The sequence below is a fragment of the Mobula hypostoma genome, chromosome 2 (assembly GCF_963921235.1).
Source record: "Mobula hypostoma chromosome 2, sMobHyp1.1, whole genome shotgun sequence".
NCBI lineage: Eukaryota > Metazoa > Chordata > Chondrichthyes > Myliobatiformes > Myliobatidae > Mobula > Mobula hypostoma.
The window spans coordinates 170,582,349-170,604,104 of record NC_086098.1 but is presented as its reverse complement, the minus strand read 5'-3'; the positions used below and the strand labels follow the sequence as shown (position 1 = coordinate 170,604,104).

The following is a 21,756-nucleotide window of genomic DNA, read 5'->3' as shown; positions in this document are numbered from 1 at the left end:
AAATTTTTTTTTAACCAGAGGGTGGAGAATCTGTTTATTCATTTCTGGGATGTTGGTACCACAGGGAAGGCTGCCATTTTGGGGCCCATCCCTGATTGCTCTGAGATAGTTTAGGTGTAAGACCATAAGATATAGGAGCAGAATAAGGCTATTTGGCCCGTCAAGTCTTCCTCTCAGTCCCAATCTCTTACCTTCTCCCCACAACCCTTCATGCCCTGACTAATCAAGAATCTATTGACCTCTGCCTTAAATATACGTAAAGACTTGGCTGCCACAGCTGCCTCTGGCAACGAGTTCCACAAATTCACCACTCTCTGGCTAAAGAAATTCCTCCTCATCTTCATTCTACAAGGATGCCCCTCTATTCTGAGACTGTGTCCTCTGGTCTTAGACTCCCCCACCATAGGAAACATCCTCTCCATCTCCGATCTATTGAGGCCTTTCACCATTCGATAGTTTCAATGAGGTCACCCTTTCTGTGCTGTAGTACTCTGTCTTGTTGTGAGGCATAATACTCTGTGTTGGAGTCACAGCACATGTCTGTAGGTTTACTTGTAGACAAGTTAGGGCAGATCATGGAACATATTGTTTCTATTTTTGATGCACTGGAAACCCGCAATAAATACAAACAGGAAACCAGATGAACAATTTTCTGTACCACTGAGCCTTGTTGAGCTCACTGACCCAATAGTATATGTAGCAATCTGTGTGACTGGACACGTTTTCCTCTAAACAGACAGGCTTCCTTATTTGCATAGAGAGAGGAGACAGACAATATCTTTTTCCTGGGGCTGAAATCTCTGATGCTAAAGGGTGTGCGTTTAAGGTGAGAAGGGATCATCTCAAACGAGGAGTGAGGGGCAAGATTTTTACACAGTGATAGGTGCCTGGAATCCACTGCCTTGGGCGGCAGTATAGGCAGGTATATTAGAGACTTCTAACAAATGTTTCGATATGCACATGAATGTGAGGAAAATGCAAGGATGTGGATGGACTTCATGTAGGTAGAAGAGAATAGTTTAGTTGGCCATTTGATTGGTTTAGCACAACATTGTGGGCTGAAGGGTCTGCTGTACTGTGCTTGTTGAACTGTGCTCTGCACTGATGAGATAAACATCTTCGTAATATTGTTGTGGGATCTCTTTGCAACATGCCAGGGGCCAGGCGGAGCCTCGGTTTAGTGAATTGTCTGGAAAGTGGTCAGTTAATATGGCACTGCACTGGAATTGGCAGTCTGCATTTTGTTCTCAAGTCTTTGGAACCTTTTTAAAACCATAACTTTCTGACTCATAACTAACCAACTAAAATTATAAGAGAGAAGGAGACCTCCAGTCTTTGTGCATGGTTGAAGTAAAATGGGTTGAATGACCTTCCTCTTTCATAATTATCTTGCTTGGACATTACTCCAGCAACTGATTAGGCGGTCACTGAAAAGGGTGGGTGCCTCATTAGTTCTTCGGAGATAAAGGGTGATGGGCAACCACAGCCAGTAGTTCAGAAGCTGACAAAAACACCCACAATAATTCTGTGACTCTGCCCCATGAATTAAACTCTCACTGAAATCTCATAGTTTGAAGTAAATTTATTATCAAAGTACATGGATGTCACCTTCCGATTCTTCTTGCAGTCATGTACAGAAAAAATACAAAACACCAATGTGCAAAAGAAGATAAAATGTGTAAATAAAAATAATGCGGAGAACATTAGGCCATTTGGCCCATCAAGTGTTCACCATTCCATCAAGGCTGATCCACTCTCAGCCACCCTTTCCTGCCTTCTCCCTGTTTTCTTTGATGTCCTTGCTAATACCCAATGACTTGGCCTCAACAACCACCTGCGGCAATGACTTCCACAGATTCTCCACCCTCTGGCTAAAGAAATTCCTCCACATTTCTGTTCTTTTCAACATCCTTCTGTTCTGAGGCTGAGCCTTTAGAGGTTTCATTCAGTAAACCTCTAGAGCTTTTGTTCTTTTGAAAGGATGCAAGCTAGTTATTTCACTTAATTGAAAATCCAGAATTTAATATTGAAGAGCACTTAAAGAAATAGAACATGCTTATTGAACTTGTAGCCTTGGAGGCACTTTCCACAAATTTTAGAGGTTGTCTGTGCAGTGGGATGTTGAGATAACATGAAAGATGGGCGTGTTCTTGTTTCTTTTCTGATGTGCGCTCACAGAAGATACAAGGTGCAGGCACACTACTTCCCCACAGCTAGTATCTGCTTGTGGGTTTCCTGTTATAAAGGAAACACTAGAAGGCTATGCAAGGACGCCTGTGCGCACATATCAGCAATGGACACCCACACTTCTCAACGAGCATGTCTTGTAGCCATCTTCTGACTTCGGCTTTTACGTTTGCGTTGTGATCTCCGCCCACAATTTCACAGTTTATTGCCAGAAAGATGTCTGCTCAAGTTTCAAGTGTTATTCAAGTGTATTGTTATTCAACCATACACATTTATACAGCTAAACGAAACATTTTTCCTCTGGGGCTAAAGTGCAAAACACAGTACATGTATAGGACATGAAGAGGAATTTCTTTAGCCAGAGAAAGGTGAATCTGTGACCAAGCCATTATGTATACTTAAGGCAGCGGTTGATTGATTCTTGATTATTCAAGGCATGAACAACAGACGCTGCTGTAACACAAACTGAAGCAGGACTTTCCAGGCGCAGATCCATGGTCTCGTGAGACTGATGGATGCCACCACCTGAAGGGATGTGGGGAGAAGGCAGGAGATTGGGGCTGAGAGGGAAATGGATCAGCAATAGTGAAGTGGCAGAGCAGACTGGATGGGTAAATTGGCCTATTTCTGCTCCTGTATCTAATGGTCTTGTATACCTATAGTTATGATCCAGCACATACAGTCGCAAAATAATAAACTGAACTCAAATTAACATAAATTATGCAAAACTTAACAACACAATAAAACGGCATCAGTGCAAATCAAGAGAGAAAGGAATACAGACTGAGGTAGGGCTTTTCAGGTGGCTTCAAGGTACTTGGGAAGAAGCTGTTGCTGAATCTTGACTTGTTCTTTAGGCTCCAATACCTCCTGCTTGACTTGATTTGCCTTGTCCGAATTGAGACTGTCGATATCCTTACCTTACTTACGCTCAGTGGTGAGCACTGTCCTTTTATTGTAGACAGTGTACATTCCTCTGTTATCTCAAGTGGTAAATACATCATGGGCACGTTCTTCCCCACCATTGGTAGTATCTGCAGGAGGCGCTGCAAATAGGCAGTATCTGTCATCAAAGATCCCCTCCATACAAGCCATGCCACCTTTTCATGGCTACCATTGGAAAGGTAAAGGAGGTCTGGCTTGTTATTGAACAGCCTAACAAGTGTACTGTTGAAAGAATCTGACTGGTTGCACCTGTCAGACTGCTGGCTCAAGAAGGCAGCATCCATCCATCATCAAAGGTGCGACTGTGGGCCATGCCAGCTTCTCACAGCTACCATCAGGTTGCAGATTCAGAACCCTGAAGTCCTACAATGCCAGGTTCAAGAATAGCTCCTTGTCTTCAACCATTTGATTCTTAATCACTACAGTTTAGCACCACTGTACACTAAAATGCACTTTATTAAAATTGTGTATCACTTGCATTTAATTTATATTTTTCTCGTGAATGCTGCTTTTCTGATGGTCTGTGCCTGTGATGCTGCTGCAAGTAAGTTTTCCACTGGACCTGTGCACAATAAATTTCACTTTGACTAAAGTGGTGGTTCGGACACTATAAGGGGAAGGAAATGGAATGGACATTGCCTATGATATTGATCGAGATCTGTTATTAGTGTGTGCGCTCTGCTGGCAGAGAGGAAAAGGGGAAAGTGAGGGGGAGAAATAAATAAAGATCAAGGTATGTTGTGTGATTCCCTTTCAAAGGGAAAAATCTCTAATTTTCATTCTCTCTTGTCTTCCCTCTGTAACAGACTGCTTTAGTGTGTAATGCTTACTGAATTCTAATAATCTGTTTCCTCTTAGGTCATATGGCAGTGTGTTCAAAGCAATCCACAAGGAGTCAGGCCAAGTGGTGGCCATCAAACAGGTCCCGGTAGAATCAGACTTGCAGGAGATTATCAAAGAGATCTCTATTATGCAGCAGTGTGATAGGTGAGGCAAAATGATTTTTTGTTGGTGGATACTGGTTAGGTGATTTTTTCTTAAACAAATGAATATTGATGTTATTGTAATATGATGGAACTGTGGCGGTATAGAGCCCAGAATTCCTGTTTGTCTGTGGTGACGTGGTAACTCAATGATTTAAAAAAAAATTCAAACTCAGCTGTGAAAAGAAATGTGATTCATCCCCTCTCATGCTGTGAAACCTGCTGTTAGGCACAGCGCATGGCTGGTGTCACAGTAGCGTAGTGGTGTTAGGTTCGATTCCCACCATTGTCTAAAGAGTTTTTGTGCATTCTCCCCTCCCCATGAGCACGTGGACTTCCTCCAGGTGCTCTGGTTTCCTCTCGCATTCCAAAAAGGTATGGTTAGCAGGTTAATTGGGCAAAGGGTGCCTGTTACTGTGCTGTATCTCTAAATAAAAGGGGCGCTCCAGCAGTGTAGCAGTTTGTGTGACACGATTATCGCTCGGGGCACTCGGCATAGTTCTGTAGCCCGTCTCTGTATCCTCCCCATGGAATGCCTGGGTTTTCCCCGGGTGCCCCGGCTTCCTCCCACAGTCCAAAGACGTACCGGGTGGGTTAATTTGTCATTGCAAGTTCTCCTGTGATTAGGTTATGGTTATTCGGGGTTCTGGGGTTGCTGGGGCAGCATTGCTCGGAGGGCCAGAGAGGCCTAATTCACACTGTATCACTTTAAAAATAAACACTTCAAACTTTAGTGTACACGGGTGGGACGGGTATTGAGGGCGATAGTCCAGATGCAGGTCAATGCGACTAGGTAGAATAGACTAGACAAACAAAAGAGCCTCTTTCTGTCCTGTAGTGGTCTATGACTCTGCCTTCCCATTTACAAGAGTCACCAGCTCCCTTTCTAAGAAATGCAAGCCTTTTTGTGTTCATGCAGAGATGCTTGGCTGGGCCTCAGATTTGATTATTATTTTGATCATCTGATCTGTGCCATCAGAGTGAGGTTAATTAGGCTGGGGAAAATGGGAGGTTAGTGAATATCGACACGAATGTTGTGTTAAACATCTGGATAAATTATCAGGGAAGGGTCACAAAGCAGAAACAAAACTGTTAATGAAAATAAATTTTAAGTACCTGAGATGGCTCATGTGCAGTGATTCATTCTGATGTTAAATATCCTGTGGCTTTCTTTAAAGAACAGCCAGCGTTGGGTTGAACCAGTTCTTCTGAAGCCAGGCCATCTGCTTATTCACCTTGACTTCTCTTTTGTGCCAGGTCCTCATAGCCTTCTATTCCTTGATCTCTCAAGCTATTCTTCCCCGTGACCCTCAGTTCCCCAATTTTTCAAATATTTAGCCATTCCTAATGATCTGTCTTATGACACTCTCTGGGCAGAGAATTCTAAAGGTTCACAATTCACCTTGTGTGCCTGCTAAGCCTGTACAATGGAGCTTGGTCATTAATTGTCTTGAATCTCATTGTTAATGGACTGACCCTGGCCCTGACCAGGTTGTGTGGTAGTTGATGTACGACATTTACAATTTTCACCCACAGGCATCTTCATTCCTCAGAAGAATGGATGCTAGCCATCCTCGATCCTGGAGGCCTGGTTCCCTACTGCCTTTCCTGTTTTCTTCCCATAGCGCACACAAGCGTGCATACACAGGGCCAAACTTGCTCAATGAAAAGTACATAACCTTGTCCAAACATTTCAGTTTCCTCCCTCTTGAGTGCCCTCTCCCTTTACCCAATACCTTCCTTCAGTTCTTTGATGTTCGAGGCCTAATGGTCGAAGCCCTGGAGTCCGGTAGGTCTGGAGCTGGAAGACCCAATGTCTGTGAGTCTGATCCAGGGACTGGAGGTTGGAAGGGGCAGCCTAACCTTGGTGTTGGAGGCCTGTGTGCGTGTGACTTTACAATTGTCGTTGCTGCTTGTGTTGTTCTTCCGAACATTATGGGCATGCTTTGTTGGCGCATGAATGTGTGGTGACACCTGTGGGCTGCCCTCAGCACATCCTTAGGTTGTGTTGCTTGTTAATAGAAGTGACACTTTTCACTATATGCATCATGCAGATGTTTCTGTAAGAACAATGTACGTGTGATAAATTAATGAATCAGAATCCTTTATAGCCCCCTCCTGCTCCACTCTCCTGCTAAAAAGATGTAACCATCATTTCAAATCTAATTGATTACACTAAATTATTTGTAATACAACAGCATTGGGTAAATTGAGACCATTTTAAAGATTGGTTTAGTGGATGGGTTAATGAACTTTGTTTTCAATCGTTATTTTACATCTAGAAAAATATTTTAATTATCTTTCCCTTTCTCCACAGTCCTCATGTGGTAAAGTACTATGGAAGCTATTTCAAGAATACAGATTTGTGGATTGTCATGGAATACTGTGGAGCCGGTTCAGTATCAGATCTTATTCGGATAAGGAATAAAACGGTAATTCAGTGCATTATCTAACCCAAGCATGTGAGTGCAAGTTATTTTAAACCAGGCCCTTAAATCAGCATTTCAAAAATGACTTTCTATTTGGACTTCAACTCTTTCTATTTGGAATTCAATAATTAAATTTATTATCAAAGTAGGTGTATGTCACTGTACATTACCTTGAGATTCAGAATTACCTCTCCAGTTGGAATGGATATTGAATAATTTTGGCTTTTGGTCTACTACTGGACCTGAGTGAAGGAATGTGACTAATCATGAAGGGTAAGAGGTTAATAAACAGCACTTGGTGTCAGAGATACCATTCAGCTAGATGGTATCTAAGAAGGTAGATGTAGAGTGGGTGGAGGTCATAGGTCTGCAAATGGGGATTGCCCGCTAATGAAGTTTACCAGTTTAATCCCTTCCTTCTTCCTTCCAAAACTTCGTTATCACCTTGATTATGATCTAAGCCACTCCCATTTGTAATTGTAAATTACTTCTTGTCAATTCGAAAACTGAGCAAAGAACCATTTGTTCCATTAACAATCTCAAAGACTATCTCAATTCTGCTAGCAATGCTGTAGTGTAAGAGAGGTGGCACATTTTTGTTCTGTGAATTCTTGACTTCTAGCAAGGCAGGGGGGATAGCTGATCCACCCAGATTATTTTGCCATTGAGTTAAAGAGAAAAAGGGCCGCTTGGTAGCCTAGCGGTTAGCACAATCGCTGTACAGCACCAGGTTCAATTCTCACTACTGTCTATAAGGAGTTTTTATGTTCTCCCCATGACTGTGTGAGTTTCCTCCAGGTGCTCAGTTTCCGATTTCCTCCCACAGTCCGAAGATGTATGATTAGTGAGTTGTGGGCATACTGTGTCTTGGCAATACCTACGGGCTGCCCCGGCACATCACAAAAAAATAATGGAAATGACACATTTCACTGTGTGTTTCAATGTACATGTGACAAGTAAATGTAATCTTTATTCTTTAATCAACATGATGTATGAGCCGAAATATCATGTATATTTTCCAGAGCACCAGGAATCTTGGTGCATTATTGAAAAGTAAAAACTATAGATGCAGGAAATCTGACAAGCAGAAACTGCTGGAAATGCTTTTCAGTCAGGCAGCATCAGTGGAAAATAAACTATGGTTAACATTTGGGTCAGTGATTCTTCCCTAGAGCTCTAGTTCTCTCCCTGTAGCTTGTGATTGATCTGCATGTTTGTGGGACTTAATGTTTTTATTTTAGTGCATTGTTGTAGCTGCCGTGTTGTATGACGTGAGTGATCATGGTCTTTCCATGATCTTGATTTCTCTTGGCACATTTTTCTACAGAAGTTCTTTGCCATTGCTGCCTTCTGGGCAGTGTCTTTACAAGACAGGTGACCCCAACCATTATCAATACTCTTCAGAGATTGTCTGCCTGGCGTCAGCGGTCGCATAACCAGGACTTGTGATCTGCACCAGCTGCTCAGACGACCATCCACCACCTGCTCCCATGGCTTCACATGACCCTGATTGGGGGGTGGGGGGGGGGAGAGCGCAAAACAGTTGCTACACTTTGCCCAAGGGTGACCTGCAGGCTAGCCTTACATCTCCTTTTGGTAGGGACATATCTCCACGCTACCACCCCCATCATTAATACCCTGACTGATAAAGTCCCTATTAGCAGTGGGGTTTAGAAGACAATGTTATAGGACAAAGGAAGTGGAATAATTTTAGGTGGCTACTGTTAGCTAAATTGAAGCATGATGAAACCTGTTTGAAGGTATTAAGCACACTTGCGTTTGCTTGTCCTAAATGAGGCCTCAAAGCAGATTGCAAGATAATATTTCAGCTGTTTTGTGCAGAAAACTGGTATTTGTAATCATTAACATTGCAAGTTCTGAAAGGAATTTATACAAACTGATTAGAACTAGCACAAAGTGGCAGTTGTGCTTTTCCTTAATGATGGCCATGGCATTCCACAGAATGTCCAATGGTCATAATAGGTGCTATTAAAATGCAAGATCTTTCCAGATTTGAGTAACAATTAGATATGAATGGAGAACATATCTTGAGAGAGCATGTAGTCTGAGTACGTAATTAATTCAGTTCAAGTTTTTTTTAATCATTCAACCGTAGGCATGTATACAGCTAAATGAAACAACTTTCCTTAAGGACCGAGGTGCAACATACAGTACATGCATCATGTACAGCACATAAAGTAATACTAACAGATAAAAGTATTCTGCAGATGTATAGTTAAATATACACAGTATTACTATTTCTGACTGATAGTAGGAGGTCAAAGTGATTGTGGAATGGATGGGGGGGAGGGTCCTTCAATGCTGAGGGCTCTGTGAATGAAGTGCTTTTGGTGTATGTCCTGGGTGGGGAGTGGGGCTGCGGTTGAAGAGAGACCCCGATGATTTTCTCAGCAGTCCTCGTAATCCGTTGCAGGATTTTGCGGTCAGATGCTTTGCAATTCCCATTCTGGACAGTGATACAGCTGTTCAGGGTACTCTGAATGGTGCTCCAGTAGAATGTGCTTAGAATGGGGTTGGGGGAGTCTCGCTCACCTCAATCTCCTCAGGAAATGGAGGCGTTGCTGGGCTTACTTTTCTAAAGGGGAGGTGCTGATGGAACCAGGTGAGATCATCTGTAGACCAGAAACTTGATGCTCCTGACTCTCCACAGAGGAGCCATTGATGTCTAGTAGAGAGTGGTCAGTCTGCTTCATCCTTAAATCCACAATCATCTATTTTATTAGATTCAAATTAATTGAGTCGTGGAATCTCGGTGAGGAGGTGTGGCCGCCAATATATCAGACAGTGGGATACTTTCCCAACAGCAGTTATTTAGAAATGCACTCTTCAAAATGTTTTTAAGAGACTACATTTTAAATCAGATTTGTTTCCTTTTCTTCAGCTAACAGAGGATGAGATTGCCACAATCTTACAATCCACGTTAAAAGGGTTGGAATATCTACATTTCATGAGAAAAATCCACAGGGACATCAAAGCTGGAAACATCTTGCTGAACAATGAGGGGCATGCTAAACTGGCGGATTTTGGAGTTGCGGGTCAGCTTACTGTAAGTTATCGCCAAAGACCAGTGGTCTCCCAACCGCTAAATGACTCTTGTAATGAATTATACTCAGTGGCCACTTTATTAGGTACACCTGTACGTACATCTCATTAATGCAAATATCTAATCAGCCAATCATGTGGCAGCAGTTCAATACAGAAAAGCATGCAGACATGGTCAAGAGGTTCAGCTGTTGTTCAGACCAAACATCAGAATGGGGAAGAAATGTGACTTTGACCATGGAATGATTGTTGGTGCCAGATGGGGTGGTTTAAGTATCTCAGAAACTTCTGATCTCCTGGGATTTTCACGCACAACAGTCTCTGGAATTTACAGAGGGTGGTGTGATGAGCAAAAAAATTTCCAGTGAGCAGCAGTTCTGTGGGCAAAAAAGCCTTGTTAGTGAGAGAGGTGAGAGGAGAATGGCCAGACTGGTTCAAAGTGACAAGAGGGTGACGGGAACTCAAATAACCACGTGCTACAACAGTGGTGTGCAGAAGAACATCTCTGAATGCACAACCTGTCGAACCTTGAAGTGGATGGGCTACAGCAGCAGAAGACCACGGACATACACTCAGTAGCCACTTTATTAGCTACAGAAAGTAGCTTCTAAGTGAATATCTTCAGTTTTAGAGAATATCTTAACAAAAATCTGTTGGCAAAGTATTGAGTCTCTGCCAACAAGGAATATTTTAATATACTAAAATGACAAACTTTAAGTCTTAGGTACACTGGTAGAAACCATTTTTAGATGTATTGAGTGAGATGTTCAAGCAAGGAGACTGTCTTTTTGAGCTAATTGCACCATTCATTGAGCTGTTGTTCCATATTTAAATTCCACAGCTTTGTCTTGGAATCATTACAGAAATCAATAATATTACCCCGAAGCACACAATTTTCATTTGATTTAGCTACGATTGCTGTTTGTGGAATTGATTTCACAAACAGCATTATGAAGCTCAGCATGTGAAGTGTTTTCTAACTTCATGCCTGAAAGACATGGCATTTTGCTTTTTTTTAGAATATACCCCCATCACCCTCCCCCCCACCAAAATCTGAAAAAGTAGAATATAACAGGCAGAGTCAGAGCAAGCACGGAATGAGTAATCTTTCTGAATCCCTTTATCTAAGAAAGGATGTACTGGCATTGGAAAGGGTCCAGATGAAATTCACGAGAATGATTCCAGAAGTGAAAGGGTTAATGGATGAGGAGCGGTTAAGAGCTCTGGGCCTGCGCTCACTTGAGTTTAGAATAATGAGGGGAATCTCATTGAAATTTACTGAATATTGAGAGGCTAAGAGTGGATGTGAAGAGGATGTTTCAATTCATAGGAGAGTCTAGGATCTGAGGGTACAGCCTCAAAATAAGGGGACATCTCTTTAGAACTGAGGTGAGAAGGAATTTCTTCTGCCAGAGGGAGGTGAATATTTGGAATTCATTGCCAGAGGCAACAGTGGAGGCAAAGTCTTTGGGTATATTTAAAACGGAGGTGGATATGTTCTTGGTTAGTCAGGGTGTCAAAGGTTTTGGGGAGAAGGTGGAAGAATGGGGTGGAGCAGGAATAATAAATAAATCCATGTTGAAATGGTGGAGCAGATTTGCTGGGCTGAATGGCCTGATTCTGTTCCTGTGTCCTTTGGGACTTACGGTGTTACCAGGATTGCGTAACTGGGGCTGACACCTCTGCTGAGCAATGGAGGGAGAGCTCTGTGAGAAAGCATTTGGGAGTATTCTGTGCTTGAAGGAATAAGTATGGGTTTCCTAAAGCTTCCACAACTACAATTTCCATGCCTCACACTGGGGACAAACGTAGAATAATAATTATTAGTCACAGTTTCTTTAGTCTTAATCATAGAGCACTGCCATTGAAGGCAGAATTCCAGTGTGTTTCCTTCACCTATCTGTTGGCTCATAGTGTCGTGATGTAGGGAATAGAAGGTGACCTGTAGGAGCCATGGTCTTCGCTGACACATTTCGTAGTAAAATGATATAGCCTGTGAATATTGTAAATCCACTAGCCTTCTGTTCTCTCTTTGGACACTTAATTCTTTACCAGTTTACTCCATTTGGCCTCAGAGTGTTGCTGAAATAGATTCTTTAAGTTAGTCATAGAAAAGTACAGCACAGAAACAGGCCCTTTGGCCCATCATTTAAACTGCTTTCTTCAGTCAGCCTGCACCTGGACCATAACTCTCCATACCCCTCCCATCCATGTACCTATCCAAACCTCTATTAAATGTTGAAATCGAGTTCACATGCATCACTTGTGTTGGCAGCTCGATCCACATTCTCACGACCCTCTAAGTGAAGAAGTTTCCCCTAGTGGTCATCTTAAACTTCTCACCTTTGACCCTTAACCATTGACCTCTGGTTGTAATCTCACCCAAGCTCAGTGGAAAAGCCCTGCTTGCATTAACCCTATCTATACCCCTCATAATTTTGTATCTCCTCAGTCTTCTATGTTCCAAGGAAAATAGTTCTATCTATTCAACCTTTCCTTATAATTCAGGTCCAGCAGTCCCAGCAACATACTTCTAAATTTTTTTCTGTACTCTCTAAACCTTACTTACATCATTACTGAAGGCTTATTGACAGCATTGCCAACGTCAGTGTGTTGGAGGTAGGGCACTGGGTGGAGAAAGCTGAAATAATACCCCAGTATAAATTGTGATGTGCTTAAATGTGTAGTTAAGATTTTAAGATAATTTGCACCTTGACTGCAATTCACCTGGTTATGGCCTTGTACCTTATTGTCTGCCTGCACTGCACTTTCTCTGTAATTGTAACACTTTATTCTCCATTCTTTTATTGTTTTCCCTTGTTCTGCCTCAATGCACTGTTGTAATGGATAGATATGTAGGAACAGTATGCAAGACAAGCTTTTCACAGTACCTCAGTACATGTAACAATGATAAACCAATTCACCATATTCCTAGTTGGTTCTAATTTTGAATTAGAATGTTGGTTATTTTTCCCAAGTCATGTTGTTGCTATATTCCAGTTGTGTGTAATGCAGAGATGATGTGTACTGGTCTCTGGCTCCTGCTTAAACACTGTGCAATCTGAATGCGGTGCTTGGGGGAGTTGGAGTAAGTGGATTCAGTGGTATATTTCAAAAAGGAAATGGATTGAAACGAACAGAGCAGCACACACAAAATGCTGGAGAAACTCAGCAGGTCAGGCAGCATCTGTGGAAAGGAATAAAGACGAACAAATGGAGAGGTCCTGATGAAGTGTTTTGGCTCGAAATGCTGGTTCTTTATTTCTCTACATAGATGCTGCCTGACTTGCTGAGTACCTCCAGAATTATGTGTGTGTTGAGTTGAAAAGAACAGGGAAAAGTATGATCTCAAATAGGATTTAAGGAAAAAAATATGCATCTCAGGGGCCTGCTGCGTTCTGATCTCTAATTTGATTTTGACTTGTTTTATGCATTGGACTGGTGTAGCACTGACAGCCCACTTGGAAATTCCTTCGAATAACTTGTGTGTATGCATTTAGGATACAATGGCCAAGAGGAACACAGTGATTGGGACTCCATTCTGGATGGCGCCCGAAGTGATCCAGGAAATCGGTTACAATTGTGTTGCAGACATCTGGTCGTTGGGGATTTCAGCAATAGAGATGGCTGAAGGGAAGCCACCGTATGCGGACATTCATCCAATGAGGGTAAGGAGAAGAAAAGGTAGATCGAGTCCACTGCATTTCAAAGGCATTCATGTCTCATTCTGTGCACTTGAGTTCACATTACCACCTCAGCTTTTGGAAAGGGTCATGGTATGTGTTTCTCTACATTTGGAAGAAAAATAACTGGTGGCTTTAAAGCTGAGAATGTTTAAAGTGGGAGGGGAACACAGCATAAACACAAGAGATTCTGCTGCTTTTTGGAAATCCAGAATAACACACACAAAATGCTGAAGGAACTCAGTAGACCGGGCAGCATCTATGGAGAATAATAAAGAGACGATGTTTCAGGCCAAGACCCTTCTTAAGGCCAGTTAGGCCGGTTCTGCTGTTTAACTCCAGCTGAACTTGGGACTTTGCACTTGACCTTGATTGTAACAGTTGGAAAGAACCAGCAAAGTTACAACTCCCGTCCTGTGCCAGTAAGCAACTGGCTCTTCCACTTGCATATCACATTGAATAATCTAAAATGTAACTAATAAAATGAGAAATTTGTCTGTTGGAGAATTCTTTCAAAGCAATGGGAGAATTCTGAGGTAGACACAGCACTGTCTACCAGTCCTGAAGAAGGGTCTCGGCCTGAAATGTCGACTGTTCATTCTTTTCCACAGACGCTGCCTGACAGGCTGAGTTCTTCCAGCATTTTGTGTGTTGTTTTAGACATAGCACCAGTTAGTGTTTGTCAGTTATTAGGGCACCACGGTAGTGTAGTGGTTAGTGCAATGCTAATGTAGCTCAGGGCGGCAATTCCGGCGCTGTTCTATAAAGAGTCTCTGTATGTTCTCCCCGTGGAGTGGGCGGGTTTTCCCCAGAGGCTTCAGTTTTCTCCGACAGTCCAAAGATGTACTGGGTAGGTTAATTCATCATCATCATTTTGTGCTGTGTCAGGTATGACATGGGTGATCATGGTCTATGACCATGATTGTTCCTGGAAAATTTTTCTTCAGAAGTGGTTTGCCATTGCCGCCTTCTGGGCAGTGTCTTTAAAATGACCCCAGCCATTATCAATACTCTTCAAGGATTCGAATCTCCACACCGCCACCCAAGTAGGTTAATTGGTCATTTTAAATTGTCCCATGGTTAGGTTAGGGTTAACTGGGTTCTTCTAAGGTTGCTGGGGTGGCACGGCATGAAGGACCAGAATGGCCTATATCACTACATCACTAAACATCTTCACTGGAGGCCTGCCCTGGCTTTAACGGACTCTATGTGCATGGGTGAGAGGGAGGAATGGGCTTGTTGTTTTATTTCCTTCTTGTTCTGCCAAGCATTGTGTGCATGTTATGTTAGCACTGGAGTGTGTGGTGATACTTGCAGGCTCTCCATAGCACATCCTCGGGTGTAGGTTGTTAACGCAAGTGACACGTTTCACTGTATGTTTTGATGTAGATTTTATAAATACATCAGAATCTTGAATATTGAGCTGCAAGTTTGTGCCCTGGTTCTGTGCAGCATTTAAAATGTTGAATTATTTAAGTTGCTGGCTTTTTGAAAAGAGTTTAAAGAGAAAACCAGTCTCTGCTCTCGGGAGCAAATGATGAATCAGCTTAATCAAAGATGAGCCAAGGAGTTCTCCCGGTGATCTCCCATGACTTGGCTGTGTGCAAATTAACTACCAACTTCATTATATTACACCAATTCTAAGTTGTTTATTATACAGTAAATTTGGATGTTAAGATCGCTTAAAAATAACAATTATTTGGGATTTTCCTGTGTGTAGCACAAGCTTTTTCCTCTTAATATTCTTAGCATTTCTTATTCTTCTTAAGCCCATTATATCCTGACTGAGGCTGTGTGAAACCTACCCTGGATGGCTTGGGACCGTCCATCGCGGAGTTCTGAATATTTTAGAACATAGAATAGTACAGCACAGTACAGGCCCCTCGGCCCACAATGTTGTGCCGATTCTCAATCCCTGCCTCCCATATAACCCCCCACCTTAAATTCCTCCATATACCTGTCTAGTAGTCTCTTAAACTTCACTAGTGTATCTGCCTCCACCACTGACTCAGGCAGTGCATTCCACGCACCAACCACTCTCTGAGTAAAAAACCTTCCTCTAATATCCCCCTTGAACTTCCCACCCCTTACCTTAAAGCCATGTCCTCTTGTATTGAGCAGAGGTGCCTTGGGGAAGAGGTGCTGGCTATCCACTCTATCTATTCCTCTTAATATCTTGTACACCTCTATCATGTCTCCTCTCATCCTCCTCCTCTCCAAGGAGTAAAGCCCTAGCTCCCTTGATCTCTGATCATAATGCATACTCTCTAAACCAGGCAGCATCCTGGTAAATCTCCTCTGTACCCTTTCCAATGCTTCCACATCCTTCCTATAGTGTGGCGACCAGAACTGGACACAGTACTCCAAGTGTGGCCTCACCAAAGTTTTATAGAGCTGCATCATTACATCACAACTCTTAAAATCTATCCCTTGACTTATGAAAGCTAACACCCCATAAGCTTTCTTAACTACCCTATCTACCTGTGAGGCAACTTTCAGGGATCTGTGGACATGTACCCCCAGATCCCTCTGCTCCTCCACACTACCAAGTATCCTGCCATTTACTTTGTACTCTGCCTTGGAGTTTGTCCTTCCAAAGTGTACCACCTCACACTTCTCCGGGTTGAACTCCATCTGCCACTTCTCAGCCCACTTCTGCATCCTATCAATGTCTCTCTGCAATCTTCGACAATCCTCTACACTATCTACAACACCACCAACCTTTGTGTCGTCTGCAAACTTGCCAACCCACCCTTCTACCCCCACATCCAGGTTGTTAATAAAAATCACAAAAAGGTCCCAGAACAGATCCTTGTGGGACACCACAAGTCACAACCCTCCAATCTGAATGGACTCCCTGCACCACCACCCTCTGCCTTCTGCAGGCAAGCCAATTCTGAATCCACTTGGCCAAACTTCCCTGGATCCCATGCCTTCTGATTTTCTGAATAGGCCTACCATGTGGAACCTTGTCAAATGCCTTACTAAAATCCATGTAGATCACATCCACTGCACTACCCTCATCTATATGCCTGGTCACCTCCTCAAAGAACTCTATCAGGCTTGTTAGACACGATCTGCCTTCACAAAGCCATGCTGACTGTCCCTGATCAGACCATGGTTCTCTAAATGCCCATAGATCCTATCTCTAAGAATCTTTTCCAACAGCTTTCCCAGCACAGATGTAAGGCTCACTGGTCTATAATTACCTGGCCTATCCCTACTATCTTTTTTGAACAAGGGGACAACATTTGCCTCCCTCCAGTCCTCCAGTACCATTCCTATCTACAACGAGGACATAAAGATCCTAGCCAGAGGCTCAGCAATCTCTTCCCTTGCCTCGTGGAGCAGCCTGGGGAAAATTTGTGCGCATGCGCCGGTCGTGCATGCAGCCTGTTACAGTTGCTCCGTAATTTCTTACTTTTAAACTTTTTAACTTAGTTATTTGTTGTATTTTTTTTCACATGGTAACATGTTGAAGCTGCACCCTCTCTAACATGCTGGTGGAGAGAGTTTTACTTGTTTTTTTAGTGCTGGAGTTAGTTACATTTGGATGTGTCTCATTAGCGTGGCAGCCGGATGGCCCCATTGTGTATTCAAGGGACCAGTTGACTGCGCTCATGCCCGCTGGTTTAGCGAACAGAGCAGCAGACATCCCGGCTGAAATCTGGAGGAAAACACACGGAGGATGCAGAGGGGGATCAAAAAGGTGAGGGAAGAGGACCGGGTTGAGACAACAGAGGCTTATGGAGAAGAGGTTATAAGCCGTGTCTCCCCTCTCTCATCATGGGAAATGTGAGATCGCTGAGGAATAAAATCGACGAACTGACGGCGCTTGTCAGGAGTCAGAACATTTCGGGAGAGCAGTGTCATGTGCTTTATTGAGATGTGGCTGCACAAGGACATACCCGATCAAAGCGTTTCCATAGAGGGCTTCCAGACCGTTCGAGCTGACCGGAATTGCACTGAACGCTAAAAAGAGGGTGTTTAGAGATGGAAATAGGGAGGAGCTGAGGGCAATACAGAGGGACCTGAAAGCCAGGATCAGGGAGGCTAAAGACAGGTACAGGAGGAAGCTTGAGTGGAAACTCCAGCAGAACAACATGAGAGAGATCTGGAGGGGGATGAGGACCGTCACTGGGTTCCGGCAAACTAGCAACAGAGGAGCTGAGGGCAGTGTGGACAGGGCCAACGAACTTAACCTGTTCTTTAACAGATTTGACATTGTGACCCCTGCCCATCCCCCACATGAGCCATCTGTTGTCGGCCCCTCAACACATGTTCCACTCTCCCCTCCTACCCCTCCTCACAGTCCCCCACCCTGCTGTCATGACTATACCCCTTCCCCACACAAAACCACCATGGTGGGCTTCACAGCTGAAACATCTCAACCCAAGCAAGGCTGCAGGACCGGATGGTGTCAGTACCAGGGTGCTCAAAGCCTGTGCCCCTCAGCTATGTGGAATACTTCGCCATGTATTCAACCTGAGCCTGAGGCTCTGGAGGGTTCCTGTGCTGTGGAAGACGTCCTGCCTCGTCCCTGTGCTGAAGATGCCGCGCCCCAGCAGCCTCAATGACTACAGACCGGTGGCATTGACCTCCCACATCATGAAGACCCTGGAGAGATTTGTTCTGGAGCTGGTCAGGCCACACTTAGATCCCCTCCAGATTGCTACCAGCCCCGACTAGGAGTTGAGGATGCCATCTTCTACCTGCTGAACCGTGTCTACGCCCACCTGGACAAGCCAGCGAGCACTGTGAGGGTCATGTTTTTTGACTTCTCCAGTGCGTTCAACACCATCTGCCCTGCTCTGCTGGGGGAGAAGCTGACAGCGATGCAGGTGGATGTTCCCCTGGTGTCATGGATTCTTGATTACCTGACTGGCAGACCACAGTACGTGTGCTTGCAACACTGTGTGTCTGACAGAGTGATCAGCAGCACTGGGGCTCCACAGGGGACTGTCTTGTCTCCCTTCCTCTTCACCATTTACACCTCGGACTTCAACTACTGCACAGAGTCTTGTCATCTTCAGAAGTTTTCGGATGACTCTGCCATAGTTGGATGCATCAGCAAGGGAGATGAGGTTGAGTACAGGGCTACGGTAGGAAACTTTGTCACATGGTGTGAGTAGAATTATCTGCAGCTTTATGTGAAAAAGACTAAGGAGCTGGTGGTAGACCTGAGGAGAGCTAAGGTACCGGTGACCCCTGTTTCCATCCAGGGGGTCAGTGTGGTCATGGTGGAGGATTACAAATACCTGGGGATACGAATTGACAATAAACTGGACTGGTCAAAGAACTCTGAGGCTGTCTACAAGAAGGGTCAGAGCCGTCTCTATTTCCTGAGGAGACTGAGGTCCTTTAACATCTGCCGGATGATGCTGAGGATGTTCTACGAGTCTGTGGTGGCCAGTGCTATCATGTTTGCTGTTGTGTGCTGGGGCAGCAGGCTGAGGGTAGCAGACACCAACAAAATCAACAAACTTATTTGTAAGGCCAGTGATGTTGTGGGGATGGAACTGGACTCTCTGACGGTGGTATCTGAAAAGAGGATGCTATCTAAGTTGCATGCCATCTTGGTCAATGTCTCCCATCCACCACATAATGTACTGGGTGGGCACAGGAGTACATTCAGCCAGAGACTCATTCCACCGAGATGCAACACAGAGCGTCATAGGAAGTCATTCCTGCCTGTGGCCATCAAACTTTACAACTCCTCCCTTGGAGGGTCAGACACCCTGAGCCGATAGGCTGGTCCTGGACTTATTTCATAATTTACTGGCATAATTTACATACTACAATTTAACTGTTTATGGTTCTATTACTATTTATTATTTATGGTGCAACTGTAACGAAAACCAATTGCCCCCTGGGATCAATAAAGTATGACTATGACTATTCCATCAGGCCCCGGGGACTTATTGGTCCTAATGTATTTTAACAACTCCAACACCTCCTCTCCCTTAATATCAACATGCTCCTGAACATCAACCTCACTCATATTGTCCTCACCGTCATCAAGCTCCCTCTCATTGGTGAATACGGAAGAGAAGTATTCATTGAGGACCTCACTCACTTCCACAGCCTCCAGGCACATCTTCCCACCTTTATCTCTAATTGGTCCTACCTTCACTCCTGTCATCCTTTTGTTCTTCACATAATTGGAGAATGCCTTGGGGTTTTCCTTTACCCTACTTGCTGAGGCCTTCTCATGCCCCCTTCTTGCTCTTCTCAGCCCCTTCTGAAGCTCCTTTCTTGCTTCCCGATATTCCTCAATAGACCCATCTGATCCTTGCTTCCTAAACCTCATGTATGCTGCCTTCTTCCACCTGACTAGATTTTCCACCTCACTTGTCACCCATGGTTCCTTCACCCTACCATTCTTTATCTTCCTCACTGAGACAAATTTATCCCTAACATCCTGCAAGAGATCTCTAAACATCGACCACATGTCCATAGTACATTTCCCTGCAAAAACATCATCCCAATTCACAACCGCAAGTTCTAGCCTTATAGCCTCTTAATTTGCCCTTCCCCAATTAAAAATTTTCCTGTTCTGTCTGATTCTATCCTTTTCCATGATACTGCTAAAGGCCAGGGAGTGGTGGTCACTGTCCCCCAGATGCTCACCCACTGAGAGGTCTGTGACCTGACCTGGTTCATTACCTAGCACTAGATCTAGTATGGCATTCCCCCTAATCGGCCTGTCAACATACTGTGACAGGAATTCGTCTTGGACACACTTAACAAACTCTGCCCCATCTAAACCCTTGGAACTAATCAGGTGCCAATCAATATTAGGGAAGTTAAAGTCACCCATGATAACAGCCCTGTTATTTTTGCACCTTTCCAAAATCTGCCTCCCCATCTGCTCCTCTGTATCTCTGCTGCTACCAGGGGGCCTATAGAGTACCCCCAATAGAGTAACTGCTCCCTTCCTGTTCCTGACTTCCACCCATACGGATTCAAAAGAGGATCCTGCTACATTACCCACCCTTTCTCTAGCTGTAATAGTATCCCTGACCAGTAATCCCACCCCTCCTCCCCTTTTCCACCCTCTCTATCCCTTTTAAAGCACTGAAATCCAGGAATATTGAGAATCCATTCCTGCCCTGGTGCCAGCCAAGTCTCTGTAATGGCCACTACATCATAATTCCATGTATGTATCCAAGCTCTCAGTTCATCACCTTTGTTCCTGATGCTTCTTGCATTGAGGTACACACATTTCAGCCCTTCTGCCTTACTACCTTTACACCGTTTATTCTGCTTCTCTTTCCTCAAAGCCTCTCTGTATGTTAGATCTGGCTTTACTCCATGCACCTCTTTCACTGCTCTGTTGCTCCAGGTCCCATCCCCCTTGCAAATTAGTTTAAACCCTCCCGAACCATGCTAGCAAACCTACCTGCAAGGATATTGCTCCCCCTCGAGTTCAGGTGCAACCCATCCAATCTGTACAGGTCCCACCTTCCTCAGAAGAGATCCCCATGATCCAAAAATCTAAAACCCTGCTCCCTGCACCAACTCCTCAGCCACGCATTCAACTGCCATCTCCTCCAATTCTTACCATCACTATCACGTAGCATTGGCAGCAATCCTGAGAACGCCACCCTTGAGGTCCTGTTCTTCAGCCTTCTGCCTATTTCCCGAAACTCACACTTCAGGACTTCATCCCTCTTCCTGCCTAATTTTGCTTTTTTGGCGGGGTCAGATTTGCTGATTATTCAATAAATTCTGAAGATTATTCAGAAGTTAAGAATGAGGCATAAAACTGTTGCTTGTAATTTTTTTATTAAATGTTACAAGAGCAAAGAAGAACAAGGTGCATCAGGAGAACAAAGAAAAGACCAGACTAAAGAGTTGTCATGGTTGTCTCATACTCAGATTAGGGATAACAATTCCAGTGATAACAATTAACCTATAAAACAGCCAGATTCAAGTGGCGTGAAACCTGTGACTGAAAACTAAAAGCTTCTGGAAAAGAGGTTCCCACCCTGGGGTCCACAGACCCTCTGTGTAATGGTATTGGTCCATAATTCAGAAGCAACTGTATCATAATTACTAGAAACTTCACTGAATATTTACATGTATATCGGTAATTATATAAAAATAAAAACAAGCAAAAGAAAGTTAAACTACTTGAAAAATAACAATTCTGCACCCCAGTCTAACATTTCCCATCAAGATAGAGATTTCTGCATATGGTTCCATGTTCATTGGCTTTGAATTTTTCTGTAGTTATGGTGAATCAAGGGTACAGGAGGTTTTTTTCTGTGGAATTAAGTTGCTATCTAGCAAACAGGGATCTCGTGCAGTAGAAAGCCGCATCATGAATTCCCATAGTACTGCGAGTTTCAATTGACTTAATCAAATTGATTTTTCAACATGTTAGTTAGTAATTGTAGAAGTGAAATTGATTGCAACAATGGAAAGCTGGTGCTTACGATCTTCTATAAGGCCTGGATAGAG

At 43.7% G+C, this 21,756-nt stretch overlaps 1 protein-coding gene across 2 annotated transcripts in view; it reads left to right on the top strand.

Annotated features, from left to right (window-relative positions):
* LOC134342665 (serine/threonine-protein kinase 3/4) overlaps positions 1 to 21,756 on the top strand; it is a 226,417-nt gene that overhangs the window by 42,262 nt on the left and 162,399 nt on the right. For both annotated transcript variants that reach the window (XM_063041055.1, XM_063041056.1), the window contains exons 3-6: positions 3,991 to 4,119; positions 6,433 to 6,547; positions 9,447 to 9,611; positions 13,108 to 13,275. In XM_063041055.1, coding sequence (XP_062897125.1) covers positions 3,991 to 4,119; positions 6,433 to 6,547; positions 9,447 to 9,611; positions 13,108 to 13,275 — 577 coding nt within the window. The remainder of the gene's footprint in view (positions 1 to 3,990; positions 4,120 to 6,432; positions 6,548 to 9,446; positions 9,612 to 13,107; positions 13,276 to 21,756) is intronic.